The sequence below is a fragment of the Siniperca chuatsi genome, linkage group LG12, assembly GCF_020085105.1.
Source record: "Siniperca chuatsi isolate FFG_IHB_CAS linkage group LG12, ASM2008510v1, whole genome shotgun sequence".
Taxonomy (NCBI): domain Eukaryota; kingdom Metazoa; phylum Chordata; class Actinopteri; order Centrarchiformes; family Sinipercidae; genus Siniperca; species Siniperca chuatsi.
The window spans coordinates 5,682,592-5,704,128 of record NC_058053.1 but is presented as its reverse complement, the minus strand read 5'-3'; the positions used below and the strand labels follow the sequence as shown (position 1 = coordinate 5,704,128).

At 39.5% G+C, this 21,537-nt stretch overlaps 1 protein-coding gene across 2 annotated transcripts in view; it reads left to right on the top strand.

The window, feature by feature from the left end:
- The window catches only part of spegb (striated muscle enriched protein kinase b), a 40,664-nt gene that overhangs the window by 7,057 nt on the left and 12,070 nt on the right, over nt 1–21,537 (top strand). Inside the window, exons 1-30 of one of the 2 annotated variants that reach the window (XM_044217425.1) lie at nt 1,084–1,194; nt 4,470–4,550; nt 5,338–5,404; nt 5,552–7,107; nt 7,282–7,425; nt 7,561–7,743; nt 8,698–8,864; nt 9,151–9,239; nt 10,409–10,584; nt 10,872–11,132; nt 11,238–11,396; nt 11,680–11,869; nt 12,007–12,236; nt 12,539–12,658; nt 13,287–13,391; nt 13,823–14,029; nt 14,122–14,245; nt 14,785–14,957; nt 15,047–15,159; nt 15,323–15,491; nt 15,651–15,747; nt 15,971–16,171; nt 16,334–16,391; nt 16,550–16,627; nt 16,818–16,990; nt 17,107–17,133; nt 17,263–17,415; nt 18,306–18,348; nt 18,479–18,547; nt 18,662–21,416. In XM_044217425.1, the coding sequence (XP_044073360.1) occupies nt 5,340–5,404; nt 5,552–7,107; nt 7,282–7,425; nt 7,561–7,743; nt 8,698–8,864; nt 9,151–9,239; nt 10,409–10,584; nt 10,872–11,132; nt 11,238–11,396; nt 11,680–11,869; nt 12,007–12,236; nt 12,539–12,658; nt 13,287–13,391; nt 13,823–14,029; nt 14,122–14,245; nt 14,785–14,957; nt 15,047–15,159; nt 15,323–15,491; nt 15,651–15,747; nt 15,971–16,171; nt 16,334–16,391; nt 16,550–16,627; nt 16,818–16,990; nt 17,107–17,133; nt 17,263–17,415; nt 18,306–18,348; nt 18,479–18,547; nt 18,662–21,416 (7,885 nt within the window). In that variant the 5' untranslated portion in view covers nt 1,084–1,194; nt 4,470–4,550; nt 5,338–5,339. Of the gene's footprint in view, nt 1–1,083; nt 1,195–4,469; nt 4,551–5,337; nt 5,405–5,551; nt 7,108–7,281; nt 7,426–7,560; nt 7,744–8,697; nt 8,865–9,150; nt 9,240–10,408; nt 10,585–10,871; nt 11,133–11,237; nt 11,397–11,679; nt 11,870–12,006; nt 12,237–12,538; nt 12,659–13,286; nt 13,392–13,822; nt 14,030–14,121; nt 14,246–14,784; nt 14,958–15,046; nt 15,160–15,322; nt 15,492–15,650; nt 15,748–15,970; nt 16,172–16,333; nt 16,392–16,549; nt 16,628–16,817; nt 16,991–17,106; nt 17,134–17,262; nt 17,416–18,305; nt 18,349–18,478; nt 18,548–18,661; nt 21,417–21,537 lie in introns of those variants that run through there. The other variant, XM_044217424.1, reaches the window with a different exon arrangement.

Sequence of the window (21,537 nt, the reverse complement as noted above, 5' to 3'; positions counted from 1 at the left end):
ACAATGCACATTTGTGGCTGCAACTGTTAGATATTTACTATGAAAATGTGAATTTACTTAGGTGTATAAGCAAAATCTCAGCATGATCACTGTGTGATTTTGTCCTGAGCACAGTGTGATGCTATGCGAATTGAAATGTCATTTTTAAGCGTAGCTATTTCTGTGTACTGATTTATACTCGGTGGTGAAATGAAATGTGTAAGCAGTAATGCCTTTTCCTTTCCCTCAGGGGAAATAATTCTTAGATTCTGAGTCATTCAAAATGTAGCATGTGATAACGTTTGCAGAATATTCAAGAATTATTACACCAAATGTATCAAACATTAGCAGCAACTGAAATTGTCATGTACAATAATACAATAGCTACAGTATCTTTTGTGAGTGTAGCAGTGAGTACAGCAATTAAATCTATCAGCCTTTGGAAATAGGATTGCTTTGTGTAGTCAGTCTAAGCAGCCAGTAACACATTTGCTGTGAGAGCGTGTTCCAGCAATGCAGAGGAGTGAGGAGGTCCCTTTAGCTGTTGCAGCGATTCTCCCCTTCTCTGCCGACAACACAACATGGGCTCATTACGCCAGTTGCAGAATAAGACTCAGCCACATGGGAAGGAAGGAAAAAATGAAAAATGTCAACCAATGCTGTAGAACACTGATCTCAAGAGGGCTGGATCACTCCCACTGGTTTTTCTGCCTATCGGTGTGCACTGCCTGTAGGGTGGAACACAGCGGGGGAAGATGCTTACACTGTCGCTGGCTGTTGTGTGGACAGGGGGGCTCCCTCAGAGTGGATGATATGCATTCAACAGACATTTCCACCTGCGGATGGAGGTCTATGCTCTATGCTTTTCAGAAACGGATTCTCTCAGAAGAACTGCTGAGGCTCTGAGGTGCCACTTGTTATATAATGGACCAAAGTGCCTTCTTTCCATTTTTCTTTGCATTTTATTGAGAAGCTTTTCCCTGCATGTTAGCAGACGTACAGTATATAATAAGTTGAATCTTTTACATCCAAGTCAGATATTACTTGCTGATCTCTTCATAGAAAATTTCCTGATTAGGTGTATAGTAATGGCTCAGAACCCCCAGTGTGTCTCGGGGAATACCCTGCTGCTGAATGTAAGCCCAGGCAAAACATCCCTGTCGAGGACATACCAACAGTGGCCATGAAAAAAATCCAGACCAAAGCAAAAATCAGGCAAGTGCTATTTCATGTTATCTTTGTCAATCATACGTCTATTTCTTTTCCTCCTAAACTAATTCAACCATTTAATGTATGTAGAACACACAAGACTGTAAAATATTCCATGTGACATGTTGGCAGAAGTATTTAATTAACATTACTGCTCAACAACTGGCCACACAATGTTTTTTCAAGTGATCAGATGCAATGACAATGATTAAAGGGGATGAAGCTACTCTGTACACCCTTAATCGAAAGGGAAACAAGATTAGACCAATGTCATTGTGGAATATAATCACCTTGGCCATTAGAAAGTAGCACTAGAACTCTGATTAATCACCAAACTCAAGGCACCGCCATAGCTTTGAACTAACTTCAAAGAATTGCAGAAGACTGTTCACTAAAACGCTGATATACTGTGATGTTTCTCAGGCTGATGTTGCAAATGTAAGAGGGGGATTTCTAGAGTTTCTTATGATAAGTATGGGTTTCTTTATTGTTAGATATACATATTGTGAAACTATTAGCAATATCCTAAACTGGAAACATTTTCTAACCCTAATATTGAAGTGTGGATTTTAAATTAGCAGAATTGAAAATAGAAAAAAATCAAGAAGATGAAAGACAAAACCTCGTAAAAATGTCACAACAACAAAGAGGGCAAAACTAAGACACTGAGGTAGTACTCAGTCAAGTGTAAATCTCCTTTTGGAAGATGTAATTTGAGCTATGTGGTTTTCTGCAGGGTTGCAGTGACAGGTTTATGAACCATACTTTCCTGGGACTATAGTGGGATATGTTCAGTAATACCCCACGCAGTCACTCACTGACACCATACCCCCGTCAAGCCAAACTAACTAAGCTGTGCTGTGATGTCTAAATTCTTGCTTAAACTGTGCTTTACGGTGGAGATGAAAAAATTCAAAATCTTTCCTTTAAAGTAGTTCAAAGTTGTTTTCACTATCATTTAATAAAATCTATCTAATTCACAAATGCAACGCAAACATGGGCATTTTGTGCACTGTTCCTTGATCAATGTGTCTGTACACAGTTTTATACCAATCCATCTTGTAGATGTTGAGAAATTTCATTGGATAAGTGAAAACTTTGACCTAGATGAAATGTCAGGGATCCCCAAAGTCAGTAGGATTCATCCTCTGGGGACCATGAATGTCTGTATAAAATTTCATGGCAATCCATCTTATAGATATTTCAGTCTGGATCAAAGTGATGGTCTGACCTACACTGCCATCCCACGGGCCGCACCACTAGCAAACTAGTGTATCTTTAATTAAATTCTCTTGTGTATATCCCGTCTTATTTAACTTGGCACTTTCGTGCAGCATGTGCAATACAGCCTAAATTCTAGCCTTTAAAATATTATAATGACTAGCCGTTTGGAGATGTTTCAGCAACATGTTTTGCTTTTTTCTAAAATCTTGAACAATTGGTTGTAGAAAGAAATACGTATTTTTCATAATAATGGTAAATATGTCAACAGAAAGCACTGCCTCTTTTCTGTTGCATTGCTTTTGGGTTTTTTCTTCAGTTTTCACTTTCTACCTTTTTCATATTGCCTCTCCTCTTTTTCTCTTCTTTTTCCCATAAAGCTATCAACACCTACACCATATCTGGCTCTTTTCACAATCTGTCTTTTTTCTTATTTAATCAAGGCAGAGGGAAGACAGACAGAAGCTTGTCATGGTTTACCATTTCGGTTTAAGCAACTCATTGGATTATCAACCTGACACATGGCTAGCTATAAGAACAGCCGTTTAATCAATAGACATTTTATTACTTTTCTGATTTAGAAATGATTACTGTACTGTACGTTTGTGTCATTTTTTGGTGTGTGAACACTGCTTTGAGATTTGGACAAATCTGCTGATGGCTATGGCATGCTTTGGAGAAACAGTTGTACATATTGTAAACACTATGTAAAAATCTCATATACTATGTGTACAACAGACTCTTGGTGGTTTTTAGGATATGCTCATAAATAAAACATCTCCATTTGTAACTGCTTTATTAGATGATTATGTGCCACTCTGGGAAAAAGATTGCATTGCAAACATCCAAGGGAGTTTTATTTTGAAATCTGAAATGTCGTCATATGATATAAATATTACATGAATGTGCAACTTCTTATGAATGTAGATTTTATAGCTTTGGGCAACATCATGAGCTTAACACACATGTGGAGAGAGAGTTCACCAGTTTTTCTTTTTCTACAAAAAAATAAAAATAAATTACTGGCTGACATTGAAGATCAAATAAACAAATTTACTGTGTAATGTTTGGTGGATTTTGTCTTTCCACTGAATTCATAAGAGCCTTTCTAGTATTTCTCTACTGTGTTCAATATGACAAGAATTATTCTTTTGTGTTCTCTTACTGCCAGGGAACAACAGATAGCCTCTGTTTTTTATAAGTAATTCCACCTACTGTGTAGCAGACACCTCATGAGAGCTGCTGGGATGCCAATGACTCAGTATTGCTTTCTATTTTGAGTTCTACCAATGACTAAATTTTCTCTCAGTCTGAGGAAAATAGTCATATCTTTCAGATGGTACAGCTGGAACACATTTTTAGATTTAAAAGGGATAAAATGGAAAGTTGATTTTCTCCTGAAAATACTGAAACACCTCTGTTTACTTTGTATTATATTCCCTTCCTTAATATTAACCTTTCAGCTGCAGCACATTTAGTACAGTTAGCTTAGCTGTGCTAATGAGGGTGACAACTTTTCAAGTTAAATGACATAATCATCATAATAATAATAAAAATGGAGATGAAACGGAAAACTAAACTTTTAGCTGAAGGTTAATTTAATCTTGGATATGCATTTTTTTTTTAAATACTTATGATGATATATTTTAGAGTAGTGTATGTGTTTTTTCTTCACACCTGGGATTCTGTTCTTAAAAAATTGCACAATTGAAATGTGTCACCTTCAACATCAATTTGCACTGGGGATTTTCAGTTGCCTTTCACCAAACACCATTAAAGAGTAAACTGAATAGGATAATGTAGTCTATTGGTTCCTATAGTAACAGTGTGCTCTCTTCTTCTACTGCCACTATGGAAACATTGTTTCCACTAGTGCCGAAAGATCAAAAATTGTATAATATTTAATTTTGTAAATTATTTTATATTGTCACTGATTCTCTTTGCACTTTAATTCCAAGTACTATTTTAACTTGCGCTATCTGTCTAAACGAATAGTGTTCTCCAGTTAAAATCTAATTCAGAGAAAAATTATTTTCCATTGTTTTATATATTTTTTTCAGATTCTGAAACAACAGAGGATGAAGACCAATTTGAGACCAAAGAAGATAGTGGGGATGTTGAGGACCAGGCTGAGTATACAGGTGCAAATATTCCTTTAGACAATTTTGAATTGTCTTTTTTTTCTTTTTCTTTTTCTTTTTTTTACTGATTTCTATCAATGCAACAATATTACAACATTTATAGACAATAATGATAATTCTGTTTCAAAGGAGGCCTTTTCTCATTTACATCTGCATCTTAAAGCTGCATTCATTGATTGATTGATTTTTTGGCAACTTATGGGCTGTGGGATGAGCTGAAAACACAATATTGATATATTATCACCTTATAAAGTTGTTATGGTGAAGGTATTAGCTTGGCAATGTAAACATCCAGCAGACATGGAGCAATGTTCGCATTTAGAGTGGTATTTGTGTTTACCTGGTGAATGTAAGGCCAACATCTGTTGTCTTTTTAGCCCTGTTTTGGAAATACTGTCTCTGTAGCTGCTAAGTGCTCCACTGTGTTACCATCTAGTCTCCATTTGGTGCTGGGTAGGTAGTGTACAATCGGTTAAACAGAGTTTTTTTTGTGAAAACAGCTGCCTGTTTTGGCTGAAAACAAGGCCGATAAGAGTGGCGTTTGCATGCTGGAAAACCAAAACAATGAGCTCAAAGACACTAAAATGCACTGTAGAGTTGAGGGGAGTTGTATAGATGGATGTTAATGCTCTGTGGGTTCGTCACTATGACTGACCTCTTTACAATTTGTCATTTACAAAAAATAATGATTAGTGCAGCTTTACATTTGCCTTGTTTCATGATCAATGCAAAGAGTTGATTGCTTACCTGTACAATATGTCATATCTCCTCTTTATATGAGATGCAGTGATGGACAAATGTGCAGAAGATGACAATAGGACACATGGACATGAGGATCACTCTAACACAACCAGGCAAGAAAGAAACACGCAAATAACTCTAGCAGTGACCTTAGTGTGCTGATTGTATTACTGGATTCAAATTCCATACTAAAATATAATACTCAGCAGATTGTGAATTAGTAACAAATTACAGATTTTGCTTCAAATCCTCTATCTCAGGAGCCAGTCAGAGAATTTTTCAAGAGAATCTCCCCCACAAGTCCTCCCACCTCCATCCCCAAGACTCATCAAACGTCCCTCCACCTCTCCAATGCCAAGTCGCTCTGGTTCAACTACACCTCTTAGCTTGCGGAAGAAAATTGTTGTGCCAACTGAATACCAAGACACAGTGCCTGGGGAGTTTGAAGAAAAGGTTAAGCAGCCAAAATCCGTGTCCCAAAGTAGCACCTTGGACTCCCGACCACAGACTCCACTGAGCGAGTACTCCCGGAAAGAATTTACTCTTAGACCATCCCCAAAGCTTACCAGGGCAAGCTCAAAGGTTTTTGAGAAGGTCCGTGGCTTAGAAGAGCGGAGACGAAGCCTTGATATTCCAGAAGGTTCCATCTCGGGAAGATCCTGGGCAGGGTTCAATCTTGCTGGATCTGTGGATTCAGATGATGGAGGAAGCCGGTTGGGCATCTCCAGAGAAAGTTCAAGGGAAGATCTAAGGGAGGCTTTGAAAGAGGATGCTGCTGAACGGAGATCTATGTTTAGACAGAGAGCTGCTTCGCTGGAGGAGAAACCTCGCTACTCCCAAAAAGTTCAGGACATTGAGAATAAGTTCACTGAGGAGCTCCAGCGCATTAAGAAACTTGTTGGTAAACCTCATCTGAAGAAGTCTTTTTCAACTGAACAGCTCACTCTGAAGAGCAAGCAGCGCCAGCCCCTCAGGAAAATTGAACCTATTCCTCCACAAGTCCTTCAAAAGCTCCAAGAAAGGGAGCGTGCCCAGTGGGCAATGGAACAGAGAGGAAAGGAACTAAGTCAGCAACCAATGCAGCAACAACAGCAAACACAGCAAGAACAGCATAAATCCCAACCCCAGAAGACAGCAAGCATTGGTTCAACAACTATAACAGTCAGTAGATTTGGAGAAGTTGCAGGCACCCCAGAGTCCATGCAGCTATCTGACTTACCAGGACAACGATCAGTGAGAGAATTAAGTAGAGTCAGTCCAGTTACAGAAATCATTCAGAGATCATCATCCCCAGCATTATACCATCAACAAAGGGAAGAATTACCAAGCAGAAATGTTGCTGAGATGACATTACGCAAGGTTGAACGAAGGCCACCAAGTCCGCTTATACAAAGGGTATCTCGAATGCAAGAATCCCAGCACATCCAAGAATCTCTTGCGCAAACATCACAAAAGGATGAGACTTCGGGGAGAAAGACACCAATTGAACTAGTATTAAGAAAAATTGAAAACAGACCTGAAAGTCCACTGGTACAAAAAAGGTCTGTCATTGTACAAGATCTTCCTCCTCAACCTCCTTCAAAACCCTCAAGGATGTCACCAGTCACTCCAACGGAGGAGAAAATGGAAGTGGAGCTATCCAAACCAGCCTTAAAGATAAGAATCCCCGCAATTATTGTTGAAGATGAAAAGATGGAAGAGGATGTTCCTGTGAAGACAAGTGAGCCTCAGCAGATTACTACCAGTGCCAAAGAGGGACGACAGCAAAAGACCAAAGGAAAGAACCGTCGCCCTCGACCCATGTCTCCAGAGTTAGGTTAGATTTGTATTACTTCTTTCATTTAGCTTTTTGTAGTTGTGTGCAGTTCCAGTCTGCTTATTTTTCATGTTTAATCAACCAATTACTCATTTCTTACTAGAGGGGGTTTTGCTCGAATTTGATCATGAGGAAAAAAATGACTTCAGGCTTGTTTTTTGTTAAACTGTGCAGATTCTTCAGATGATTCTTATGTGTCTGCTGGAGAAGACCCAATGGAGGCCCCTGTATTTGAGTTTCCCCTCCAAGACACTGTAGCATCTGCTGGTGCAGATGTGCTACTAAAATGTATCATTGCCGGCACTCCCATTCCTGAAGGTAACATTATGTATTTTGTGGTTATGGCTATTTTGTGTTTTAACAACAAAACCCTCAAAAGTAATTTTGAACTGTACATGTAAGCAATCAATACACAAATTGCTTTGTTTGTCTTTTCTGTCTTCTCTGTGGAAGTTACCTGGACAAAAGACAACACTGAAATCACCAGCATTGCAAATTCCACAGTCAAAGTGGAGGGTGAACGACACAGTCTGCTCATCAAATCAGCTAGAATAAGTGATGGTGGAAAATACTGTGTAACTGCTGTTAATCAGGTGGGCAGAGCATCCAGCAGTGCCACCCTTATAGTTAAAGTAGGTAAGTTTGATTTTTTGGATATCGGATGAAATTTGTGAGTATATACAGTACTGTTTTGTGGTGATTTACTTTCAGTTCTGACTCTTCAAAACCTAATTATAAATTACTTGTTTAGCATTATTGTGCAAAGGAAGTGCTATTAATTGGTTGTTTAGTCAACTATAGTGCAGGTTTCAATTGTGTCTACAAAAACAATAGTTGCTTATTTTAAATTAGAACAGTTCAACTAGATTAAGGATTAAGGATATTAACATGAAAAGTATCATGCTGCTATGACCAACACTACAGACATGTTCATTGTTTTTTTTTATCGACATTGAAATATATGTTTGCCCATTTAACTTGGATGAATGATGTCAGTTATTAGCATAAACTGAGAACTTTTATTATAGTCTGTCAAAAACGTAATAGGACACTTATTTTTTCCCCCATAGATTAATTTAAAAATACCCTACATATTCAAAAACATGCCAATTTTTTACTTAACAATAATTTTTAATTTAATAATTTGAAAAGCTCTTATTGTCCATCTTAAAAACATCTTGTGGTCTCTTCACACATGGTTTCTCTCCTGCTCCCTTGTCATTATCTCTCTGAGCAAGATGCCTGTGCCATATATTCCAGCTGAACAACCTCACTTATAGTTACCATAGCAACTCAAAGGAGAAACTGAACCTATAAATTGCCCGCTGAGGCTCACTGGCTCCTCCCACTGTGAATCCACTATTGTTTGGATATCACATTTGACATCTCAGATTCTAATTATATTTCAACGGGGGCTTTGTTTTTTTTAATATAAATTAACTCCTTGAACCTCTGTTTTCTCATTGAGCCATGCTCAATAACAAAAAAACTAAGTTTACAGAGACAAAATGAAAGATACCTGTAAGACTTGTAAGCAGGATTGTATGAAACTACAACATGAAACACAATGTAACCTTGTTGCTTTTACAGAGTCTGCGCAGGAGCCAAAGGGAAACCTGGGCATGCCTATGGATATCAGCAGCCCTATTACATCTGATGAGGAGTATCTCAGTCCCCTGGAGGAAGGCATGGATTTTGGAGGGCCAGAGCCAAGGCGAACAATTGACACACGATTCAGGAAACCCCCTGCATTCCTGGTGAGACTGTACAGAGCTGATTGGATACCTAATTGACTTTTCCTTTTTAGAGAATGACATTTGTATGTTAAGCATTGACACTTACTCAACTGCATTATTGACTGGTTGATTGCAAAATATTGCATGAAAATGTTTTATGTACAGGATGTTCTTGATTCTATCAATATTAAGTTTCCTGTATGAACGTTTTGTCCACTGTGTGGTCATCCCATCAACATATCTATCAAATACAACTTACAGGTAAAATGCACCTCTCAGCTTCTAATGTACATTACATTTCAAACAGGTAACAATGAGTGATCAAGCTGTCATTGAAGGACAGGAAGTCACCATGTCTGTCCAAATAAGTGGACAACCCAAACCCATGCTCTATTGGTAGGTCCCCTCACTTCATCAAACTACTTAAACTCATTGCTTGCATGGGACATGGAAAAGACTTTCTCTGTATCACAACCCATGAGCAAGCTTGCTTGACTGCATAGTTTGTTCTAGAGCATGCTGCTTTATTGCATCTGTTAAAGGAAGTGGAAGCTTAATGTTTACTGCCTAACAATCTCCAGGCTGGCAGAAAGAGTCTTAATAGGGAAAAGGGAAGAATAACATGCTTCCCCCATTTACCATGGAGCTGCTCAGTACTCAGAAACACAAATGTCTGGCTGAACTAATGAGCTCTTTCAGACAACAATCTGGAATTTACATGCAACGCTGAGGCCATCCAACAAAGAGCCAGATCTGATTGCACTTGGTCAGGTCCCTTAGTGTTTGTAGAACACTTCCTTAGGCTATATGTTCTATCAGCCAGTGGCTCTTTTATTGCTGTTGTTAGCTAGGAAAGTGGCTCCAACTGTTATCATGAACATGGGCATTATATTTGATTTTGAGTCAATCCCACATACGCCATCCTCCTGCTGTTAATACTCACTAGTGTGTTAGCATTAGCATATTTTACTGATAAGGCAACAGGGCATGCACTGGGTCAGACGAACAGTGCATCCCCTGCTGGAGTACAAGGCACGGCCTTGTGCGCTTATACACTGAAAATTTTAAGTTCTGATTATTACAGATCGAATATTACAGTTTTTCCTACATTCTAACGGTCAAATTTCCAATAAAAAGTGACAGCCTTAGTAGGGAAGACGAAAAGTGTTGGACTAACACATTGTAGGTTTTGGTCTTTTCATCAGATTTGTTGACAGTAAGTGCAATATAGAATAATGCCAGCCTTATCCTTTAATACAGGAGACAAGAATAGGCTGAATCACTCAGGCAGGTTCTGTCATTGGAGTTAGTCATGACTCAAGAGACAATAGCAGAAAAGAAAGTGCTAAGCATAATATTGGCAGTCCTGGATAATGTATCCCACCCCCTACCCTCCCACCCCCTTCATACCAGCCAGAAGAGTGCTTGTCCAGTAGTTGAAAAAGTGTGTGCTTGGTCATCCTTCACTGCATGAATTAAATTTAAAAAAAAACTGTGGTGGTGTGAGTGATTCATCTATTGTTAAACATAGCAACAATTGTTCCCTTAATTCTACTCTTTTGTAGGCTGAGGGACAGAGTTACGGTAAAAACAGGGCCACGTCACATTGTACGTGAGACAGAAGATGGCACTTTTGAAATGACCATCAAGTCAGCAGTGAGATCAGACTCTGGGATTTACACCTGTAAGATCATTAATGAGTATGGGACAAAGCAGTGTGAAGGAAAGCTGGAGGTAAAAGGTATGCTTCTTTTCAAATATACTGGTGCTTGTTGTCAATTTTAAGAATGTACAAATCACATTTTACTCGCTATCTGTGGTTGATAATGGATCTGTTTTTTGTTAGTTTTGTCGAGTTAACTATTTACTACATTGTGACTAGATTCCTGACGCTAGTTTACTTGTTAGTCAGCATATACATTGATACCATAACTCCAAGTGAATAAAAACGTTCATTGTGACTTGTTCACCAGACCGACCTTCAGATTCGACTTAACAGCACTCTTCATGTCCTTTATTTACACCCAGCACCACCAGTTGAGCCAGGTCTGGCTGTCATCCGCCCGGTCAGGGACATCACAGCCAAGGCTGGAGAGACAGTTTTGTTTGAGTGTCATGTCATCGGACCGAAGGACACTGATGTGGACTGGCTTGCAGATGGGAAACTGATCCAGCCGGCATTGCTCAACTGTAAGATGCACTTTGACGGAAGAAAATGCCGGCTGCTGCTCAACTCCGTACACGAGGATGACAGCGGGACATACATGTGCAAGCTTAGCACAGCTAAAGGTATGTCTCAAGAATAAAAATCACAATATGTGAAATTAAAATCAATGTATTTATTGTCCTGTCCGCCTCTTCTGCTACTTCTGAATTAAAATTTTTACTCCTCAGAGGAAGTGACTTCATGTGGCAAACTCAAAGTCATCCCTTCAATTGAACCTCTCTTCACTCGCAAGCTGGACATTCTAGAAGTGATTGAGGGGCGTAACGCTCGATTCGACTGCAAAGTCAGTGGGACGCCGTCTCCTAAGGTCATCTGGAGTCACTTTGGTAGGATAGTACTTTAAAGTGTCATTAGGATCTACATTAGATGTGTGAAACTGATGAAAAGTTTACATATTCACAATCACCTGAACTGTTTTTAGGATTTAGAAATTGTCCTTGTGTATCACAGAACCCTTAACCTTAACATTCATGCCTTTGTGAAATTACCTTTTTCTTTATATTTCTCACCCTCTCTTCTCATCCTTCTCATCTGCTGTTGATATTGTGATTTATAACACACTTTATAACTAAAGTGATGTATAAATACAGACTCTTTTCTTTTCTTTAGACCATCCGCTCACAGAAAGTGAGGAAATTCGTATTCTTCAGGAGGGCGGACGCCACTCCCTCATCATTTCTCATGTGACCAATGAAGATGAGGGTTTTTACACTGTCACGGCCCGTAACAGTCACGGTGACGCAGAGACCTCCGCCGAACTTTACATACAAGAACCACGACCAGCCATCTCCTCACAGATGTAAGAGCATGTTATTCATTGGATGTTGGGCCATGTCTCCTGTGTGTTTCATTTTCTTCTCTGGATTATCAATTATAACATTTTATTTTTATGCAGTAATGGACATCCTTCTGTCCCCTGTCTTCCCCTCCCTTCAGGTCTAAACTGGAGAAGATGCCATCCATCCCAGAGGAGCCAGAGGTCCCAGAGAATGAGGTGGAGCGTTTCACTATGCCCGACTTCATCAAACCCCTTTATGACCTAGATGTGATCGAGGGAAAGGAGGCAGTGCTCAAATGTAAAGTGGCTGGGTTACCATACCCCACCATCGTCTGGTTCCACAACGGCAAAAGGATTGAGAGCACAGAGGACAGAAAGATGACACAGTGTAAGTGTTTCAAAATAGATTAACAATCACTAAATGTTCCGGTCTCTTTAAAGTTTAAGTAAGATTTATAATCAAAATGAAAATAAACAAAGAATTTTATTAATTACATGAAGAAAAGAAAACTTTCTAAAATCAAATGAGTATGTTTTTGCATTAAAAAAACCCCCGAGTCTGTTGAACATGTGTTGAATAAAGTAAGCTAAATTGCATAGAGATACTAACAGACCAGTATACCTATATGATGATGATGATGATGATGATGATGATGATGATACCTATATCATCTCCGCTTTCTCTTGTAGTTCGTGACGTCCACAGCCTGGTCATCCGCTCTGTGTGCCATGCCCACGGTGGCGTCTACAAGAGTGTCATCTCTAACAAAGTTGGCAAGGCCACCTGCTATGCTCATCTTTATATCACAGGTGATTTTCAGTCCCTTTTTGGCTTGCACTTTAACAAAAACACAGTGGGCCTCATGCAAGAACCACTCGTGGCACATGTCAGCGATTAGAATTTGTGGCATTCATGAATTTTCTCTAATGGACAAACAAAATGTCAACAAAATGTTGTCCAGACCTGTCTTGAAGTCCTGAAGTCGTGAACAGATCTATATTGCACCCTAACCCCTTCTTCACAGGGGGAAAAACACTCATTTCAACAACACTTCACTTAAGAATTATAATGCCGATATCTGAATGAATTTGGAGTTTTTATATATATCTACATACTATATTATCAAGGCGCTAATGATCAAATAACCTAAACGTGCAGGCACTCGTGAACAAGTGGCATTCATCAGGCTGAAACCAGCAATTTGTGCAATTTGTGTCCAGGTAACAGAGTTTGTTGAATCCGACTTGGAACACTCGTACAAGAGTAAACCTTACAGAAAAAAGCGAGAGACGTTTAGGATAAGAATAGGAATATGTCCTTGCATGAGGACCAATGTTTACATATTTGTGTTCAATAATACATAGTAGGTCAATTCCTTCGGACAAAGGCAGATCAAAAACATTTATGGGCCTCTAATTCCATTGTCATCATTTTCAGATATCCTTCCTGACCCTCCTGATGGGACTCCAGTGATAGAATCCATCACTGGTAAAACCATCACCTTAAGCTGGAAGAAACCAAGGAGGCTGGACCCTTCCATTGGTATGCAGGAATGATATTCAGAATAGTTTGATCCAACAGATTAAATAAATAAATTCTATTTTTAAAGAATATATCCTGCTGACATTAGTGCAAACACATTTAACACAATGCATTCTAACATAGACCAGAGACATAAAGATGTTTAATACTTAGAGTAAAGTGACAATGAAAGACTGATATACATACATTGACGGAAGACACAGTAGATTATCCTAGATGCACTGAACATTAAAAATAGTGTACTGACACATTGTAACATGTTACAATTTAGAAATTTAGAAACTTTGCTCCATACAAAGTGATAGGAAAAAGAATCTAATTTCAAGCTTTCCTGGGATCTTAGCTAACACAATTGTTGCGTTTTTGAGGACAGAAAAAAGTAGTTTCAACATTGTAGTGTAGCATTTTGCATGAAACCCTTTTTCTTTCAGATCCCAGCTCCCTGGTGTATGCCATCCAACAACAAGCCCTGGGCTCCATCCAGTGGATCATCATAGCTTCTGGCCTTAAGGAGACCACCTACACCATCACCACCCTCTCCAAAAGTGTGCGCTATGCTTTCAGAGTCCTGACCATCACCTCCAAAGCCTTCAGCAAGCCCTCACCTGCCACCGACCCAGTGCAGCTCCTGGATCGAGGTACATTTGGGGTTTTAGAGCATCCATCCATCCATCAGTGTGCGCTACCTGTTTATTAAATATTATCTGTGTACATTTTAATTTTCTTCTAGGTTCCTATCTTCAGGAGGCACCAGTGATTATTGATAAGCCAGAAATTGTATATGTGATTGAAAACCAGTCAGTCACCATCACTGTCACCCTCAATCATGTCAATGCTGCAGTCATCTGGAAGAGGTATCTCTGTCTCTGTTGTCAAGTTTCTGTTAATGTCTCTTTTCTTTATTTTCTTTTTAGGAAAGAAATTACTTAAGAAAGTATAATGTATCAAAAAGGGAAAGGGATGTTTTCTTCAACATATACAGGATATGTATGTGCAGGCATCTGTTTTAATTTTTTTTTTTTAAATTTTAATCTCATTGAACAAAAAAAAACATTGTAAAATGCTCCAACTGGTATACTCATAGCATAAGTTGATAACAACACTGCAGTTGTGTTTGTAGATTTCATCTTAACATCCATGTTGTTATGACATGATTTGTTAATTAGTCACATCAAGCGGTATCTGGTGGTAAAGTCGCCACCTTGTGGACCCAGTGTGTTTACACGATAGTCAGGGTGTAGGACTGACAAGCATAAATACAGTATGACAATGCATACAAGCAGCTGTTTAATTCCAAGTTATTATCAGATCAAGATTCTAAAGCAGTGAAAAAAGTCTGTTATTGTCCTAGCTCATTTTAATCCTGGTTTACAATACAAACACTTTTCCGCAGGAGGGGAGGGGTCTTGGCCAGCAAGCCAGGCCTGTACGAGATGACAATGCCAGATGACGACCAGCACACGCTGAAGCTGCTCAAAGTGAAGAGCGCTGACATCGGAGAGATGGTGTTTGTGGCCTCCAACAAGTATGGCAGTGACAGCTGCACCTTCAACGTGGAGATGGCAGGTAGGCAGTAGATTGGTCTATCTAGCTATCCATTTATCGGTCTAAAGATAATGCAACTTGGTATTGTACCTTTGCAACTCTGTCCGCAGCTCCACCAACATTTGAAACTATCATGGAGGACTTAGACGTTTGTGCTGGGGAGACCCCTCGATTTGCTGTGGTTGTGGAGGGCAAACCCATACCTGACATCCTCTGGTTCAAGGTGTTTATCCATTTTAGCAGTCAAAAGTCAAAAGTAACTTAATAAGTGATTACCAAGATAGACTGAACTATACAGTAGGCTAAGATTTTAAAATGGAAATTTACCAAAACAGATAATTGTTTGTTATTAATCTTAAAGACCCATTGCTGAAACTTGCTTTCAGAATGATATCCTGCTGTCGGAGAGCAGTCATTACACTTTTGTGTACGATGATAATGAATGTTCCCTGGTGGTCCTAAATGCTCGTTCAGAAGACTCTGGGGTTTACACCTGCACTGCTAGGAACTTGGCAGGATCTGTGTCCTGTAAAGCTGAACTCACCATTCATGAGGGTAAGAGGTCAATCCATCAGAGCCCTAAAATATCTAACAATCCCTTGACTGCATGGCTAACAAGCACAGTGAAGGACTGAACTCCCAATCTTTCTTGTAATTATTTGGAGTCAGTTGTACATTTCCCTTTGTCTAATTAAAACTTGCTCATTACTGTAGCTAAACGTAAAGAGGATCCATTGGATGATGAGGAGACTGTTCTAAGGAAAATGCGCAGACTAACTGACAACTATGACATCCATAAGGAAATCGGAAGGTGAGCCATTTTTAAGCCCACATTTGAAATCCCATACTTTGATTAAATATAATGCAGAGAACCACTGTCTGCACTGGAACCAGTTTTTATTGAATGTCCAAAATGAGGCTGTATTTTTTCCCGTCTTAGTACCTCAATCTTACTATTTTTAAAAGATTGACTCAAGAAGACTTAAGTAGAACTCAGGTTGAAATTAATTTTTCCTCCTGATTTTCTCCTCCAGAGGTGCATTTTCCTATGTGAAACGTGTGACCGAGAAGGTAGGCAAAATGGAATATGCTGCAAAGTTTATCTCCACACGGGCCAAGAAGAAGGCGTCTGCTCTTAGAGAGATGAACCTGCTTTCCAAGCTGGACCACGAGAGAGTCCTTTACTTTCACGATGTCTTTGAAAAAAAGAATGCAGTCATCATCATTACTGAAATGTATCCTTATTGCGCAGTTAAAGAGAATGTGTAGCACATTGTGTTGTTCTGAAAAATTCTGTCTTGTTCAAAGTGAAATAAACATGTATACGTGCATACATACTATTTATTGTACAATGCATCTAAAGTCTTATAAAGAATAGCCTTAATTAATCTTTTAAGATGCCATGAGGAGATGCTTGACAGATTTACAAGGAAATCTACAGTAATGGAGTCTGACGTAAGTCCTGTGTTTTATGACCGCACAGCAAATCTTACACTAATCTTTTCAATATCAGTTATTAATAATACATGTTATGATCAAATGTACGTATGTAATTTAACTATCTAATAAATATATACGGCTATACTGGTACATTTGTGTTTTGGGACCACCAGGTACGTTCATGTATAAGACAATTGCTTGAAGGAGTGGACTACCTTCATCATCTAAACATCATTCACCTGGACATTAAGGTAGATACTCATGGATACTCACTCTCCCACCCTTGCATTGTCTTCCTTTGCCTATAAAACATTTGTACTAAAAATGAATAAAAAAATTTAAAAAGTGCCCTGGAACTGTTTTTGTTTTTACATTTGGCAAATGATCATACAAAATGATGGCAGAACATGATAAAATATTATTTTCTTATTCTTTCCTCAGCCTGATAACATCCTCATGTCAGACCCCCATGGGGATCAGATCCGAATCTGTGACTTCGGCAACGCAGTGGTGATCAAACCTGATGAGGCTCAATACTGCAAATATGGCACACCAGAATTTGTTGCACCAGAAATTGTCAATCAGACCCCTGTGTCAAAAGCATCAGACATCTGGTAGAGTATCTCTTGAATCTACAGCAAAAGTGTTTGTTATGAACACACTTTTTGTTTGTTTGTTTTGTTTTGTTTTAACACACCACTTTTCCTAATTCTTTTCTTTATTTTCCTAGGTCAATTGGAGTTACTGCATATCTGTGGTGAGTAAAATTATTATTAATTATTAAATGTATTTCAGGATGCTGAATATCAATGTCAGTTTTCGACGTGTTTGCCTGTTCAGGACTACTTGTAGGCTTGTCATTAAATGTATGTGTTTCTGTTATCAGTCTGACAGGGGTTTCTCCATTTGCTGGAGAAAATGACCGCAGCTCCGTACTGAACATCAGGAACTATAATGTGGCCTTTGAGGAGAGCATGTTTGCTGACCTTTGCAGAGAGGCTAAAGGGTTCATCATAAAGCTGCTGGTAGCAGACAGGCTGTGAGTAACACTACTGGATCTCTATTTATCGAGATCTAATTTAATGTAAAATTATTGTGTCAAATACATACAGTATATAAATATATAATTTATAATAGCAACACGCAAGTATACTGAATAATACAAGAGATATTGAAGGAAATATTTTCAGTAAATCCTGATGTCTGGCGCTATCTGGAATGCAATCTTAGTCTATATCTGTGTTGTACAGGGCTTGTAGGTAAACATAGTGTATCAGAATGAGCAAACTGGTGAGAAATCAGGTTTCGACACTCTTGTTTGGATAGATAATAGAGTCCTTATTTAATGTGTATCAATGAACTTTACATAATTTGTAAAAACACAAACACAAACCAAGTTTATGTCAACAACAATGAGATGATGACGTGAAGTGTGCAGTTTGTCCATTGTCAATAATTTTAGATATTCATGTAATATTAATCTTAGTAATATATTTAGTAATATTATTAAATATTTAGTATTTTCAGAATTTTAATTGATATTTATTTCCTACATGACCTGTTTTAGATCATTTGTTTCAAGTTTTTATATAATTTGTTAATTTTTCAAAGCTGTTTAAACATCTCTGGAAGATGTCTCACTGTCATTAAATTCGCAACTTTCACCACAACATTTTCCCCTCTGATATTTTGTAACTGCATAGAGAAATTGTCCCTTATCAAGGAAATAAAAAGACAAAGTCGCTCATGTTAATGATTTTGTTTATATATAGATGCTTATCAGATGGACATCTGGTATTTATATTACATTATTCTCTAGTCACTTGTCTGCAACTCTATACAGTCTTCCACTGTTGCTTTTCATTTAAGATAGTTAAGTCAAATGCGCATAAACCATGAAGACTGAAATATGTCATAATTTTCCTCTAGGAGACCTAATACTCAGGAATGTCTCCGACACCCCTGGTTCAAGGTAAGACAAGGCCAGTGGCACTTCAGTGTTAATCAACCACAACCTCTGCAATAATTTCTACTTGACAATACTGTGCAAGGTCCCATTGCTAATTTATTTTTATTACATTTAATGTCTATTTATTGTACAGACACTTAGCAAGGGGAAGGCCATAAGTACAGAGGCTCTGAAGAAGTTTGTATCTCGCAGAAAATGGCAGGTGAGGGATGTTTTATTTCCTATTCTGGTTTTCTATATTGCATTACACCCAGAATAAATATAAATAATTCAATAGTCACCCCTTTGTGATTTTTTCATGGTACCTATTTTACAGCGTTCACTAATCAGCTATAAATCAAAAATGGTCATGAGGTCCATACCCGAGTTGCTGAATGATTCCTCCAGCCATATCTCGATTGCAGTTCCCAGGCACCTTAAAGAAGGTTCACCTTTGCCATCATCATCCTCGGATTCTGATGAAGACATTGATGAACTGCCATTTATTCCAATGCCACTTAACATGGAATTCTCTGGATCAAGGATGTCATTGAATGACATCCAGACCAATGAGCAGGAACCAGGAAAGCAGGATGGAACAAGTAAATGGTCTGGATCTCCTGTTCAATCCCAGGAGGCAATGGAGTGTGACCCTAAACAAATGGATAAAGAAGGGATTGAATTAACAGTTAAAGGCCACCTGCGGAAAAGGTTGTCACAAGACAATGACAGGGGTTCCTCAGACGAAGAACCACCTGCTGAATTGCCACAAAAGTCAGAGCTGACTAGAAAACCCCTGCGAAGAGGTTCAAGCATGGAGTCAGACAAACCAGAGGGTGGACGACGAAGAGGAGAGCTAAGACGTGGAGGCTCAGCCGACAGTGCATTGCTGCTCCGGATTACACCTGAGGAAGGAGCTGGAGAAGGAAACCAAGAGGATGGCAGGAGAGTTCTCAAGAAAGCTGTCTCCATGGAACTACCAAGGAGGAGCACCAGCCCAGGAACTGCCAAGATGAGTCAAGAAGACTACGCTCTTAAACTGGAGCTGATGAGACAGCGATTGCTTCGCGGTGGCTCTGTGGACAACAAGATGAGTGGACTGAGAGGGCCTCTGTTGGAAACATTAGGAATGGGAGATGAAAAACGTGCAATATCCTCAGATCGCTACTCTCGTTCTACTCGTTTGGGCCCACCTCCACTAACTAGAGCTGCATCCAGCGATTCCGCAAGGGACGAAGTTCCCAAACCCAAAGTTTTGCGCAAAACTGCTTCTTTCAGTCAAGGTGATCAAGAACCCATAGCTTTACACCGCCGGTCAGGAGCTCCCTTGGAGATTCCCTTGGCACAGATAGAAGAGAGAAGGCTCAAGGAGGCTATATCAATGTCAGCTCTCACTGAGCAAACCAAGCTAGACTCCCGTCCAGTGACTCCCAGGGAACCTTCGCCAAAACCGCCAACACCAGAGTCTGTTGTGCAGGAAAGTCCAACCAAAACAGAAAGTGAGGAATCATTCATGGAGAAAGAGATAAAGCCTGATGAGACTATGAGCGAAAAGATGGATGGGCTTACTACAGATAGTAATTTTGATGAGAGATCGAGCACAAGTGGTTTCTCAGAGAAGGATATGAGCATATCAGAAGAACCAATGATTGAATCAGAGTATACGGGCCAGAGAATTCCTACACCTCCTCTTGTGGTCCAAAGCTCTAAACTAGAAGAAAAAATGGAGGAAGAAGAAGGACAAAAAGAGAAAGAAGAAAAAGAAGAGATTATGAAAGAAGAAGAGGAAAGAATTATCAGCGTTGCTGGATCAAATGCTAAAGAAAATGTGGAAGTTTCTGAAGAAAACATAGAAGAAGAAGTAAATATGCCTGCTAAATCTTCTGATATGATCATAACCACAAGCACAGTTAGGGTGAGACCAACACAAGAATATTCTCATCCCCCATCAAATGTTGTGTCAACTTATGTAACACCCTCGCTTCCTGCTCAAGTTGCTCTTCCAGATGGAAGGATTTCAGCATATGCCAGTATTATGCAGACTATCACGGTCCCTTCAGTTCAGCCTCTTAATGACCAGCCTTTAGGCACCTCTACACCTGTTGTTGTGCCAGCCACCTCGTCATCCTCAGTGTCAACTGAAACATTTTTACCCACATCTTCACCTGCCAGCATGCCCTCTGCTTTACCTGGTCCACCAAAGCCAGCCATCGTGTCAAGCACGGAGCACCCAGCTGTATACTCCAGGGTAGCATCACCAGAAATGATCACAAAAGAACCCAGTCCACCAAAGACTACCACACATTCCTCATCCCAACAAGAGCTCTCAGCAGGAGTTGACTTAGAGGACATTACCTCTGAAGAGGTATTTGAGGCCCGCTTTAAAAAACGTGAGTCTTCCCTCTCAAGAAGTCTAAAATTTCTGTCACGGTCAAAGAATGAGGACAAATCACAAGCAACTTCATCAGACTCTACAGAGTCAGGTGAAGAGATATACAGACCTGGACCAATTGGTGCACCATTGGAATTAGCACCAAGGAGACTTGAGGAGAAGTCAAAGTCAGTCCAGGACCTTCGTGAAGCTCAAAAGGACCAAGGCTTTATGAGAAGGCTCTCTATGCGCCTGAAGAGAACTCCGTCAGCTGAGCGCAAGGAAGAAATGTCCAAAGAAGAAGATTCAGTTGCTTCAAAACATAGGCTTTCTTGGACTCTCGGCCGAAGAGGGTTACAGGACAAGAAAGAAGTAGAGATGACGCGCATGGATGGTGGAGGTGATACGTTGGTGGAACAAGATGAAAAGGAGCTTAAGAAACCTAATGAATCACCGGTCTTGGCAATGCGCAGAAAGATTGAATCAACAGTGGCTGGGATCTCTACTAGAATTCGCAGCTTCTCAGAGGAAAGGAGAGCATCAGAGGACAAAGAACCCAAGAGGACACCCATTCTTTCCATGCTTCGTCGTTCGACATCTGAGAGCCGTTCTATGAAGGTTACCGGTGTTCCTCAGAACCAGCTGGCATCTCAGGCCAGTAATGGTGCCTCATCAGAGTCTCTAGACTCTATGTCCAGCCTAAAGTCAGAAACATCAAAGGGTATGAAGCAATTACTTATACATATTGAAAATTTTACTCCACATTTGCCTATAGAGTACTATCCATTGCACTTTCTTCATAGGATGATGATTGATTTATGGAGTTGATTGTGTTTTTCTTG